At 41.8% G+C, this 13,551-nt stretch overlaps 2 protein-coding genes across 2 annotated transcripts in view; one reads left to right on the top strand and one right to left on the bottom strand.

Annotated features, from left to right (window-relative positions):
* Window positions 1-187, bottom strand: part of SLC25A12 (solute carrier family 25 member 12) — a 174,281-nt gene extending 174,094 nt beyond the window's left edge. The window contains exon 1 of the mRNA XM_060016587.1: window positions 133-187. Coding sequence (XP_059872570.1) covers window positions 133-150 — 18 coding nt within the window. The 5' untranslated portion in view covers window positions 151-187. The remainder of the gene's footprint in view (window positions 1-132) is intronic.
* Window positions 37-13,551, top strand: part of METAP1D (methionyl aminopeptidase type 1D, mitochondrial) — a 79,113-nt gene continuing 65,598 nt past the window's right edge. Inside the window, 2 exon segments of the mRNA XM_060016590.1 lie at window positions 37-324; window positions 326-473. Of these exon segments, the coding sequence (XP_059872573.1) occupies window positions 37-324; window positions 326-473 (436 nt within the window).

Below are 13,551 nucleotides of genomic sequence, written 5' to 3'. Positions count from 1 at the left end.
ATAATTTGCAACAAAGAGCAGACGATGCAAAGTGCTATGTTGAACGCTAGATTGTGCTTTATTTTTTCCTCCCAACTTTACGTTTCCATGCACCAAAATGTTGATGCTACAAATATTGGATACCACGCTTACCTGACAGGCTTCTTCCATCCCACCTGGGCGCGGGGGCTCAGAGCGAGCGCGCGAACCGCGGCTGGAGCCCGTCTCTCGCGGCCGGAGCGGGCTCGGCCGGCCGCGGGTTCCCCTACTGGCTCCGGTGCCCGAGCCGCTCCGCCGCCTGGGCTCCCGCAGTCAGCTCCCGCCGCGCACGCGCACTCTCCCTCTGGCGGCCTCGGCGCCTCCGGTCTTCGGCGGGGCTGCGACTGGACTGCTCCTACGGGCGGGGCGGGGCGAGGAGGGGGCGAGAGCTCGCGGCCACGTGACCGACGCCAACATGGCGGCGCCCAGCGGCGTCCACCTGTTCGTCCGGAGAGGTAAGCACCTGGAGGACAGCTCCGCGGGGCTTCTCACTGTCGCTCACTGGCTACGCAGTCGGGTTCAAAGGAATACACGTCCGCGATCAGACATCTCGGCGCACACGAATGTGCTTTCAGTTCTGCGGACACACGCAGACACACGATGACACATTGCCACAGGAACATACCCACAAGTGTTCATTTGTCACCTGCCTAGATCACGTCACTGCGTGGCATCTATTTGCAGTCCCTCCTTGAGATTTATGGGACATTGTCTAAGGTTTTCTTCTCCCACGTCAGTTGTGTGATTGCTGTAGCAAACTCTTTTATTCCTGGGGCGGAGCGATGAACCTACAGTAACTGAAATGCGCCTGGACCCCCAGTTGCCGCAGAGAAAGCAACTTGTATCCGTTGGCATGATACAACACGTCTTTTGGGGAACTTGCAAAATGTGATTATTCTCTTCCATTGACTTAAAGTTAAGAAGAGGAGAAATTTTGTCTGGCTAGCTTTCAGTAGGTGTTACTCTTGTGTGAGTGGTGAGATTTTAGTAAATGTGCAAATACTTTTGCAGGTGAATCTTTGTTGGATTTGAAGCGGTTTCTGAATCTTTGTTGGAAAGAACTAGGAAGTTGTTTCAAGGATGGGGGAAGAAGGAAATTAAAATATTTTCAAGGACTATTTAGGTTTCAGGCATGTAGGAACAACAGTCCTATGAGGCAAATATTATTTTCACAGTAAATAGCTCCGTTTATTAAGTGCTTTTGAAGTACATGATACTGTGTTAAGCACCTAACATATGCTAGCTACCTTTTAAAACCCAGTGAGTTAGGCATTATTCTCTGCTGATGAGAAAAGTGAGACAAAGTGGTTAAGTAATAAGACTAAGATTGCACAGATTGTAAGAGGCAAAATGGGCATTTGAACATGGAACTGATTTCTTTTCTTTTCTTTTCTTTTTTAAGTGCTCATTCCTCTGCCCTGCATGGCATGGTCTCTTCACAGAAATCAGTGTGCAAAGTTCAGATGAGACAGGACAAGTATGATGAGCATGTGTGAGAAGTAAAAAGGAAGATGTTTTTAGAGAGGAAGGAGGTTGGTAGGCAGATAGACCTCAGTCTTTCAGTGTAATATAGCGTTAGTGGAGATGACTAAGGAGCCACAGGAAGATACGAGGTGAGAGATGTGTAAAGGGAAGGTGATGTAGGCAGTATTTTGGACTGGTTGGAAGGGAGAGTGGAGGCCAGTGTGAGAGTACAGCCTTGTGAAAAGAGCACCAATTTACATCTCTTAAGATCTGGGTTCCAATCCAAACTCTGTTTACTAATCAAGTTACTTTTTTTCTGTTTCCTCTTTTGACAAGAAATAATGGGGTTTAGACTTCTTTTTTGTGCGCTGCAGGTAATGGTGAAGAGGATCTGGGCAGATAGTCAAGGTAGAGGAGGAGCCCAAACACACACACACACACACACACACACACACACGTGTTATATACACACACATATGTATGCATATGTATATAATCTCTTTGCAGAGTATAGAAATAACATATTCATCTTTTTTTTTTTTTTTTTTTTTTTTTTTTTTTTGCGGTACGTGGGCCTCTCACTGCTGTGGCCTCTCCCGTTGCGGAGCACAGGCTCCGGACGCGCAGGCTCAGCGGCTATGGCTCACGGGCCCAACCACTCCGTGGCATGTGGGATCTTCCCGGACCGGGGCATGAACCCGTGTCCCCTGCATCGGCAGGCGGACTCTCAACCACTGCGCCACCAGGGAAGCTCCATATTCATCTTTTTTGTGACTTATGATTTTGACAAATGGTGGTTCAGACAGTCTTGGAAAAAGCTATTACAGAAATAGCTATAGTAACCCATCCCACTATACCCCACAAGAGGGTTATCTTCTGACTAGAAGAGGGGGATCTTCTGATTAGAAGAGGGAGGGAAAATATGTCATCAGGAAGAGATTTAGTGATAGGGAAAGGCCCCTTTATGGGTTATTCATAATTACTTTTATTATGCATTGCAGACAGGTTGTCCTGTACCACCTGCTCTCCGCCCCCCAGGGTTGAAAATGAAGGGTAAATTTATGAAGGGTACTCTCTTTTCTCTCTTCCTCCTTTTCATCCTTTTAGATTGATGTAAATTAATCCACTATAAGTCTTTATGTGCCAGGATTTATCGTCAGCATCTATGTGCACCTTTCCCTCTTGGAAAATGGGAAGAAGAGATTTTTTTTTTTTTTTTGGCTGCGTTGGGTCTTCGTTGCTGTGTGTGAGCTTTCTCTAGTTGTGGTGAGCGGGAGCTACTCTTCGTTGTGGTGCGCAGCCTCCTCATTGCAGTGGCTTCTCTTGTTGTGGAGCACGGGCTCTAGGTGCGCGGGCTTCAGTAGTTGTGGCACGCAGGCTCAATAGTTGTGGCTTGCAGGCTCTAGAGCACAGGGTCTGTAGTTGTGGCACACGGGCTTAGTTGCTCCGCGACATGTGGCATCTTTCCAGACTAGGGATCGAACCCTTGTCCCCTGTATTGGCAGGCAGATTCTTAACCACTGTGCCACCAGGGAAGTCCCAGAAGAGATTTCTTAACCTCTTAAGAAGGGCATAAGGTTTCTCTCATGACTCTCCAGCTCATTGTAGCTTTAATCACAGTACACCCTCCATATAGTAGTTACCTACTTCCTCTCTCCATCCCCACTCCTAACTAGATTGTTAATTCTTGTTGAGCAGGAACCGTGTCTTATCTATATGTCTATCTTAATAAGCACAGTACCTGGCTGAAGAGCTTACTGAATTGAGAGGCTGTTAAGACTTGTTCTCTTCTGAGGAATTCCCTGGTGGTCCAGTGGTTAGGACTGGGTGCTTTCACTGCCGAGGGCATGGGTTCAGTCCCTGGTCAGGGAATTAAGATCCCGCTTAAGATCCCGCAAGCCCTGCAGCTTGGCCAAATTTGTTCTCTTCTATCATGGGCTAAGGGATGGGTGGAAACTATAAGTAGTGACATTGGAAAGGGGAAAGGATGGATTAGTCTCTTGGAAGGTAGAGAGAAGGTAACAAGAGCCTTTTAGGGATGAAGGTACTCCTGGTATTAGCACTGACACTAAATCCCTGATAACGGTGCAAAATCCCTACCCTGGGGCCCCAGGAGCTCTCTCCTTGCTTAATCTCTCACTCCCAGTTCCCACTTTATTAGAATCTTTGTTCCAGCTCTCAAAGCTGGCACATAAGATCCTTTGCCCAGTGAGGTTGGCAAGGAATGGTGAAGGCAAAGAAGGGGGCATATTTTCTCTTTTAAACTCTTGTTCCTTTTATGAGCCAGTCTCTCCTGGCTTGCCTCCTGTTTCTCTGATTTTCCCAGACTTCCACTAGGCTCTTCTACTTCTAGGTTTTTAAATATTAGTGTTCCCCAGGATTCTGTTCTAAGCCCTCATCCCTGCTTCCTCTCTTTGTTGTCAGCAATCAAATTTACCTACCTCAATGACTGTCAAATCTATACAGTTTTTAAAAATCAACAGAGTATCCCCTGGAACTGAACACCAGGTCTGAATGCCAGCTCTCTGTTAGGTATCTTTTCCTAGATGTCTCACAGGCCCTTTAAGCTCAACAAGTCCAGTATGGAAATGAATATTTTCCTGCACATCTGCTTCTCCGCATATATACTCTGTCTCCATGAATGGCATCGCCATCCAGGCAGTACCTAAATGTAAGTATTTAAGGGCTTTTGGTCCCCACCACTGCCTTCAGTGTCTGTGTCCAGTGAGTCAGTAAATCCCAGTTTTCTGCATGGTCTGGGTATAATTCTTTACCATCCCTTGTAACTGGTCTCCACCTTAGTTCACCTTCTTCCCCACAACCAGCTGTCTTTCTAAAATTCAGATCTGATTATGACGCTTGCCTACTAAAAAAACCTCTGGGGACTCTTCATTGCTGGGATAGTCTGAATCCCTCCGCATCGAAGGATAGCACCATCTCAGTCTGGCCTCAGTTTACCTTTTCAGCCTTAGGTCCTGCCAGTTTCCTAACCTCATATCTCTGCTAAGGTTTGCCATTGTGTACCTCCTTAAGTGCTTTGCCTGCAATGTCTTTTTTCACCCAGCAAACCATTCATTCTTCAAGGCCACACTTAAATGCCATCTCTCCTTTGAAGCTGTATTTGCCTCTGCCCAGGCTAAACGAACCCAGTCTGCTTACATAGCGCTCAGGGCATGCCTTTATCACAGCGCCTATTACCCTGTATCAGAGTATGCACACTTACCTGAAAAGTATTTGTTTACACCTCCATCTCCCTTGCTAGAATGGGAGCTTCTTAGAGACAAGAATCTTATCTTCTTCATCTGTCTTCCCAAAACGTGGCATACAATGTGTACACATAGTAAGTACTCAGTTTCATAACCAAATGAAAGACCTTTCAGACTGCAACCTCCTGTAGGAACATTTGCTCACAAAAGTTATATGGTAGGCCTAAGGAATAATTTATCTCAAAATGTCAGTTTTTGTCATATGACCGGCCTAGTTAGTGACTTTGTTCCCTGCCCCCACCCCCTTTTATAGTCCATCTCCCTCCAAGATTAATTTAAGGCAGTGTTACTTCTGTATACCTGTTTGGGCAACTGTGAGAATTCCAGGTAATATGAGTTGTGAGTCAGACTTACTGGAGATAATTAGAAAAAAGAGGTTGGGAGGGGGAAGGGAAGAAATCTAAAAGAGAAGTGCTTAAGGCTTAAGCAGTGTAGTCATGGGAGAGAAGAAGGAAGCTGATGGAAGTAAACCCTTAGACCTAATCGCTATCCTGCTGTCCTTCCACAGTCCATGTGGAGGGAACTGATGCCAGTGAGAGGAGAGGGGGCAGATTGTGGGCAAGTCCAGCAGAAAGTCTAAGAAAGGCACAGCTGGTGGGTGTATGAAATAGTGTGGCTTTTCCAGAGGGCTGTGTGGCAATGTGTATCAAGGTGTAAGGTATACATACTTTTTAGCTAACAATTCTGCTTTTAGGAATTTATCCTGAGAGAACAATAGGATGAGTGTACAAAGATGGATAAATAAGAATGTAACTTTATAATAATGGTAATTGGGAAATATTCACCATAATCTGAAATGTCCATTGGTAAGAGAATGACTAAATAAATTATAGTTTATCCATGCAATGGTATGCTGTGCAGCCATTAAAAAGATGATGTAGATATACCGTAGACTTAAAAAGTCATGGCCATGCATAGAGGAGAAAAGGCTGGTATAGAACAGTAAATCCCACTTACATAAAGTTTGTATCTTTGTTTCCTTATATGTATATATGCCCAAAGAAATATCTAGCATGATGCTCACCCAAGTGTTCATAGCTCTTATTTCCAGATGGTGAGATTGTACTGATTTTTACTTTCTTTATAATTGATGTGTTTGAATTTTATACATTGAGAAGATAGCATTTTTATTTTCCAAAACTTTTTTTTTAAACTGTATAAGAGAAAAAACCAACCAAGCAAATATAAAAGGTATCAAATGTTTGAATGGGACCAGACCCAGGGGAAAAATTTCTTTTACTGTGCATATTCTCTGCAACAAAGCAAAATGTCTATGTAATTTATAATATAGGAAAAGAACACCTTTAAGATTTCCATGATCAAGGAATGGTAACTGGAAATTACTTATATATACTCATTACTGTAATTTAAGATGCATATAATGCTACTAATATTTTATTATTTTTGTCTTTTTTTAACAAATGTACGAATTTTTACAAGTGCTTTTGTTCATTTGTGACTCTAAGGCCATAGATTCTTCCACTAAGAATTTTCTTATGATAGTGGTTTTTCAAAAATTTAACCTCCAAGTAGGGGAGGGGCTATATTACATAATAAATTAGGTACTTTAAACTTTTGTCAACTGACCTGAGATCCTTACTGTTTTGTATAGCTTCAGTAGGAAAATGTATCCTCAGTTTCATCAAACCAACTTAGAAATCATGTTTTGGGATGCAGGCCATGGATGATTTGGAAAATATCAATACTATTAATAAGGAGCTTCCTGTAACTTAAACTCTATTCATGTTGATAGCTGAGAATGGAGATGGATTTTTGCTATATGATTTTTTTAACAAGTACCTTAATACAAATACAAATAAACTCTGTTATGATATGGCTTGTTACTACATAAATTAAAGCATACTTAACAATCAAATCATAACCCTGAATTCCCTAAAGTCAGACTTGTCCCTCAAGCCATGTGTGCTCTTATGTTTTCCCTCTGCCTGAAATAGCTTTCTGTAACGCATAGTTCCTGTCTCCCATTGAAATTATGAACTTTACTACACAGTACAGGGCACGTAGACCCTCAATGATAAATGCTGTGCAGTCATTAACCAAAAAAAAAAAAAAAAAAAGGTGTTGACCTCTATTTGTTGACATGGAATGATATTCACAACATGTATTATTTGGAAAATGCAAGTTATAGAGCAATTTAATATAATCTTATTTTGTGAAATCAAATATTGATATATCCGTGTGTGTCAAAGTGTAGAACATACAGAGAGAGAGAGAAAGAAAGAGAGAGAAAGATAGAGAGAATGGCATTCACCTACATAAATATTCACAGTTTTTATGAAATGTTCCCTTTCCCCAAGCATTGGGAATCTTTGAAAATGCAGAGTAGATGCTATGTATCTTTGGGAATTTGGCAAGATGGGAGGAGAATAAGATATATGCAAAGCTTCATTTGAACATTATCTTGTTTTTCAGTTAAAACAGTTTTTTCTTGTAGAGATTGGATTTTCTTTTTTAGCTTTTGAATGTGCAGAATTTCAAACATACAGAAAAGTGGAGAGAGCAGTACATACCCATCACCTAGTTACAACAGTCATCAATTTATGGCAGCTCTTGTTTCATCTTTACCCCCAGCCACTTCCCCTCCCCAAGCTAGATTATTTTGAAGCACATCTCAGATATATAATTTCATCTGTACATTTTTCATTATGTATCTCCAAAAGCCAGGAGCCTTTAAAATTTTCTTCATATATTGCACTTATCGGTTCTAGAATTTACATTTGGTTCTTTTCTTATAGTTTCCATTTCTGTGTTGAGGTTTCCCAGCTGTTTACTCACGTCCATCTTTTCCTTTAAGTACTTGTACGTACATATTTATAACAGCTGTTTTAAAGTCCTTATCTGTTCATCTGTCGTCTGGGTGATCTCAAGGTCTTTTTCTGTTTTATTGACTTTTTTTTCTTGACTGTGGCTCACATTTTTCTGTTCTTCATACATGTAATTGTATATTCGTCCCAAGTGGATAATACCTTGTGGAGATTATGCTGTTCCGCCAGGCGTGGTTTTCTTCCTTCGTAGGGTGGATCTGTTTGTTTTGCTCTTAGTACTAGAGTGTGGCTCTTACTCTAGTGCAGAGTTCAGCAAACTTTTTCTATAAAGGGCCAGATAGTAAATATCTTAAACTTCTGTGGCCCTATCGTCTCTACTGCAGCTACTCAAGTCTGCTAATATAGTACAAAGGCAGCATAGACAGTATATAAACAAATGAGCATAGCTATATTCCAACAAAATTTTATTTATAAGAAAGACAGTGAGCCGGGTTTGGCTCACAGGTCTTAATTTGCCCACCTTTGCTCTGCATGTGCGTGGTTCTTATTCCACTGAGGGCCCACTTATTCAGTTCTTATTCCACTGAATGCCTGTGGGGCTCAGTGAGGTCCGTCTACTCGGGTTGGGCTAAGACTTCAACTTCTCCCAGCCCTGCAACCTCTGGAATCTCTATTCAGCTCTCAGCCTTGCACCAGCCGCTGTCCGGTAGGCCTTGTGCCTCTCTGTTTCCCAGAACCCTCAGTACTGCACAAAGTCCAGCTGCTTCAGCAGCCAGCCCTCTGCTCTCTGCCTCCCTGAGTAAACAGTGAGGGGCTGTGCTTGGCTTGGGCTCCCTCTCCCGAGGCCACATTTGGGACGGTTTCCCCAGGCAGAACACTGGAGCCAATCTGGGCTCACCTTGTGTACTTATTTACCCTCAAGGTTCACTGTCCTACACTGTTCAGCAGCCAATGCCAAAAAATAGCTCCTTCACATTTTGTCTAGTTGTCTAGTCATTTAAGGCAGGAAGGAATTCTAGTAACAGTTATGCCAACATGGCTAGAAGAGGATGTCAGTTATTTTTTTTTTATTCAGTAAGTTTATTTTCCCAGGGTTTTTTTCTTGAAATTTATTTGTTGAAGCAACTGACTCGGCAGTCTGCCCTAATGGAGCTTTCCACATTCTGGATTTTGCTGACTGTATTTCCAGTGGAGTCATTTTAAATGTTCCTCTATTAACTGGCAGTTAGACCCAAGGCCTGACTTGATTTAGGTTACATTTTGTTGTTGTTGTTGTTTTGGGCAAGAATACTTCCTAGAGTATTGCTTTTTGTGATGTTAGTGGCCACTGGTGATCATTACTTGGCTCCATTAGCTCATTAAGACTTTGCAAAATGGTAATATTTTAATTCAGTCATTCCTTCTGCGTTTATTAGCTAGAAGATATCTACAGAAAGAAACTTTCTCAGCAAGTATTTGATTACCCTGATAGGCCTCATCCTGAAAAGTTAAATGTTTGATTTGTTCTCTGTATTTACCAGTTTTTAAAATAACAAGTTTATCCTCCAAAAGTGACCAATGAGTTGTGTTTAGAACTGTGTGGATTTATGTTTCATTGGGTATCTACTTCCTTAATTTTCTGAAAGTATATGAAAGGATCACGCAGTGTGGAAATGTAATCCTAAAGCAAGATTGAAAGATTATAGAAAGACGAGCAAAAGCAATTGACAGGAATAGCATTTTAAAAAATGAATTTAGGGAATTCTTACTATAACAATGTTAAAGTGGGAGGTTATAGAGTAAGAAAGGATTGAACATCCTCCAGTGTTTGTTGCAAGTTGAGTCCCATGGTGTTAGTCCTTCACATTGCAGCAAGAGGTTCAGTTTTGTATCTAGTGAAACGTCAGATCTTGTGCTTAGAATAATATGCTTCTTAATATCTAGAGAGTGATTATATATCAGAAAAAGTAACTGGTAAAGATCTGATTTTGGATCCTGTCTCTACAACTTATTATCACGTGAATTTAAAAAGTAACGTAATTTTCCACTCAACTTTTCTGTGAACCTAAAGCTGCTCTAAAAACTATGTCTATTAAAAAAAAACAAAAAAAAAAAACAAAAAAAAAAAACAAAAAAAAAAAACCAACTTAACCTTTCTGAATTTCACTTTCTTCACCTGTTTTCAAAAAAAGAAAGGGTCTAAAATTATCTAAGTTAAATGAAAATTAAGAAATTAAGTGGGAGAACCTGTGAAAGTATCTAGCACAAGAAATGTCCCTTCCCTTTTAGCAGATGTTCTCCATTGGTTGAAGCAATTACAAGGAAGCCCAGATTCGGGGAAGGGGATACAGAGTCCCTCTTGATGGGATACGTGTCAATGAATCGAGGCAATCTAAGGCTGTTTCTTGAATACAATGGGAAGGAAGAAGATGGACTCCTCAAATACATTCAAAATTTTGTCTATATGGACACTTTTCTGAAGGAAAATATGCGTGGCTTTCATTAATTTCTCGAAGTCAGATGATTTGAAAAAACAATAGCATCTCCCTTAGAATATCAATATTCTTTGATACCCCTCCCACGGAGAAGTGGGGTCTCACTTAGTTGCTCCACGGCACGTGGGATCTTCCGGACCAGGGCTCAAACCTGTGTCCTCTCCCCTTGAGTCTAGACTGTCTTGTGACTACTTCATTCGAAAGAGAATTGGGGAGGTGATGCTGTGTGACTTTCAAGGCTGTCATAAAAGGAGATGCAGCTTCTGCTTTGTTCACTAGAACAGTCATGCTGGCAGCTTCAGCTGCCTTGTAAGAAACCCAACTACCCTGGGGCTGCTGTGTTGTGAGGAAGCCAAGCCACTTGAAGAGGTTCTTTGAAAGTTATCCAGTCAGGAGACCTAATCTTTGAGTCATCCCATTGCAGGCACCAGACATGTGAATGAGCCTTCAGATGGTTCCAGCCCACAGCCCTAGAGTCATCCCCAGCCAAGTCGTCTTCTTTACTCAGGGCCTCAGATATAATGCGGCCTCAGACATTCATTTCCAAATTCCCGACCCAAAGAATCCATGAGCATAATAAAATTATTAGTTCTGTTAAAACACTGTTAACTTTTGGGTAACTCGTTACAAAGCAGTATTAACTAGGACACTATGTAATATCTAAGAGCCAGCAGCAATTAATTTTCAGTGGAAAACCTAAAGGACAACTTATAGGTAGTACATGCAGGCAGGCAGTCACAAAATATCTCCCACAAAACTTGGAGTCACCACACACAACAAGTATGGCTTATCACCAGATATTTATTTATTTATTTTAAAAATTTTGTTTAGACTTCCCTGGTGGTGCAGTGGTTAAGAATCCGCCTGCCAATGCAGGGGACACAGGTTCAAGCCCTGGTCCGGGAAGATCCCACATGCCGCGGAGCAACTAAGCCCGTGAGCCACAGCTACTGACCCTGTGGTTTAGAGCCCACAAGTCACAACTACTGAGCCTGCGTGCCACAACTACTGAGCCTGTGCGCCTCGAGCCCGTGCTCCTCAACAAGAGAAGCCACTGCAATGAGAAGCCCGCGCACCACAACAAAGAGTAGCCCTCACTGACCGCAACTAGAGAAAGCCCGTGTGCAGCAACGAAGACCCAACACAGCCAAAAATAAATTAATTAATTAATTAATTAAAAAAATATATATATTTTTGGCTGCCCACACTGCTTTTGGGATCTTAGTTCCCTGACCAGGGATTGAACCTGCACCTCAGCAGTGAAAGCATGGAGTCCTAACCACTGGACCACCAGGGAATTCCCTATCACCAGATATTTATAGTCTAGATGAAGTTTATTAATCTGGAGTCATTTTTACCATAAGTGATATTACTCAGTATCATGGCTGACTTTCCACATTTGCCAGGTTTCCAAAGAGAACAGAGCTAGAAAGTTAACCCAAGGTCAAATGTGTCAATAGAGAACTATCCATTGAGAAAAGCAAAGTAAGAATATTAATATTAGACAGAATAGAATTTAAGGCAAAAAGCACCAAAGAGGACAAAGAGGTTCATGGACCTTTTCTCTTTCTACCCTCACTATCCCCTTAATGATCTCATTAGTCATATGACTCTAATAACCCATTAAGCTGTTGCCTCCCATGTTTATGCCCTCAGCCAAGACCTTTCTCCTAAATTCCAGACTCATGCATCCATCTGCTTACTTGACATTTCCAAATGTCGAGATCGACATGTGCAAAACTCCAAAACTGGACTTCTAATCTCTTCCCTAAAATTTGCTCCACCCCAAAGACTTCCCTACCTTAGTTGTTGGTAATTTTATCCTGTCAGTTTCTCAGACCATAAACCTTCAAATCAACCCCAATTCCTTTCTTTCTCTCACGTATCCAGTCTGTCAAGAAATCCCATTGAATCTACCTTTTTAAAAAAATTTATTTATTTATTTATTTATTTTTGGCTGTGTTGGGTCTTTGTGGCTGCACATGGGCTTTCTCTAGTAGCGGTGAGCGGGGGCTACTCTTCGTTGCGGTGCGCGGGCTTCTCATTGTCGTAGCTTCTCGTTGCAGAGCAGGGGCTCTAGGCACGCAGGCTTCAGTAGTTGTGGCACGTGGGCTCAGTAGTTGTGGCTCGCGGGCTCTAGAGTGCAGGCTCAGTAGTTGTGGTGCATGGGCTTAGTTGCTCTGCGACATGTGGGATCTTCCTGGGCCAGGGCTCCAACCCGTGTCCCTTGCATTGGCAGGCAGATTCTTAACCACTGCGCCACCAGGGAAGCCCCAAATCTACCTTTAAGATATACCCAGAATGCATTTTTGACACCCCACTGTCACCACCCTGAGTTGAGTCACTATCATATCTTACCTGGGTTACTGCAGTAACCACTTACTGGTCTCCCTGCTTCTACCCTTGCCCTCCTATACTGGATTCTCAACGCAGCAGCCAGACTGAACTTTTAAAAATGTTAAGTCAGATCATGTCATTCTTTTGCTGAAAACCTGCTTCACTCAGAGTAAAAGCCAAAATCCTCATAATGTCCTGTAAGGCCCTACTCATAGCACTTAACACTTTCTAACACACTGTATGACTTACTTATTTGTCATGTTTTCTGTTGCTTACCTCCCCACATATACAGACTATAAGTTTGGCAAAGAGCAGAATTTTTGTTTGTTTTTTTCCCTGATGTATCCCAAGTACCTAGAACAATGCCTGGCACATGATAAGCACTCAATAAAGATTTTTTGAATGAATGAATGAAAAGTGGCTAGTTAATAATGATACAATAAAGTTATTAATAATGAATATTTATGAGTCAAATAACATGTTAAAATATTTAAAGCAAGAGCTGTTAAAAATAAAAGGAAAAATGGATAAAACCGCAATCGTAATAGGAAACTAGCATGCCTCTAATTTGTCAATTTAAGTAGACATAATAAGGTTACTGGATTTCAGAATGTTATAATTAGTAAATTTGATTTAATATTAAATTTGATACCTTGGATTAGGATTTTTTTTTACAAATATACACAAAATAGGATAAAAGATGGTAAGTTATGCCACTGAAAACCTCAGTAAGTTCTAGAAAGAAAAATTGTATAAACTGCATCCTCTGATCACAAAGCAATAATGCACAAATTAATGGGGAAAGAGGAGATTTGACCCAAGTATTGTGGAAACAAAAAGGAAACTAAATAGTGGGGTATGTACCATTTACACTGTACTGGCCTTGGAATACACAGTTCTTGTCCTCCATGAGTTCACAGTCCTTGGTGGAATCAAACATGTAAATCAATTTTGCAACAGAATAAGGATGCACAGATAGAGGTAAGCATATGATGCAATGGGATCATCCCGTAGAGACCGACACGCCTTCACCTTTACAGAGGAGGAGAAGACTAGGCTGAGTCTTCCAGTGCAAGGAGGGCCTGGTCAGATGAAGGAGTCTAGAAACAGAGAGGCCTCTTGTCCAAAGGCAGAGAGAGGGGTGAGAGCCTGTGCAGCCTTCTGGGAGCTCGGCTGGTTTAATATGGCAAGCAAGCAGGGTGAGAG

Source organism: Delphinus delphis, chromosome 7 (assembly GCF_949987515.2).
Source record: "Delphinus delphis chromosome 7, mDelDel1.2, whole genome shotgun sequence".
Taxonomy (NCBI): domain Eukaryota; kingdom Metazoa; phylum Chordata; class Mammalia; order Artiodactyla; family Delphinidae; genus Delphinus; species Delphinus delphis.
This window is presented reverse-complemented; position numbering and strand designations above follow the sequence as displayed.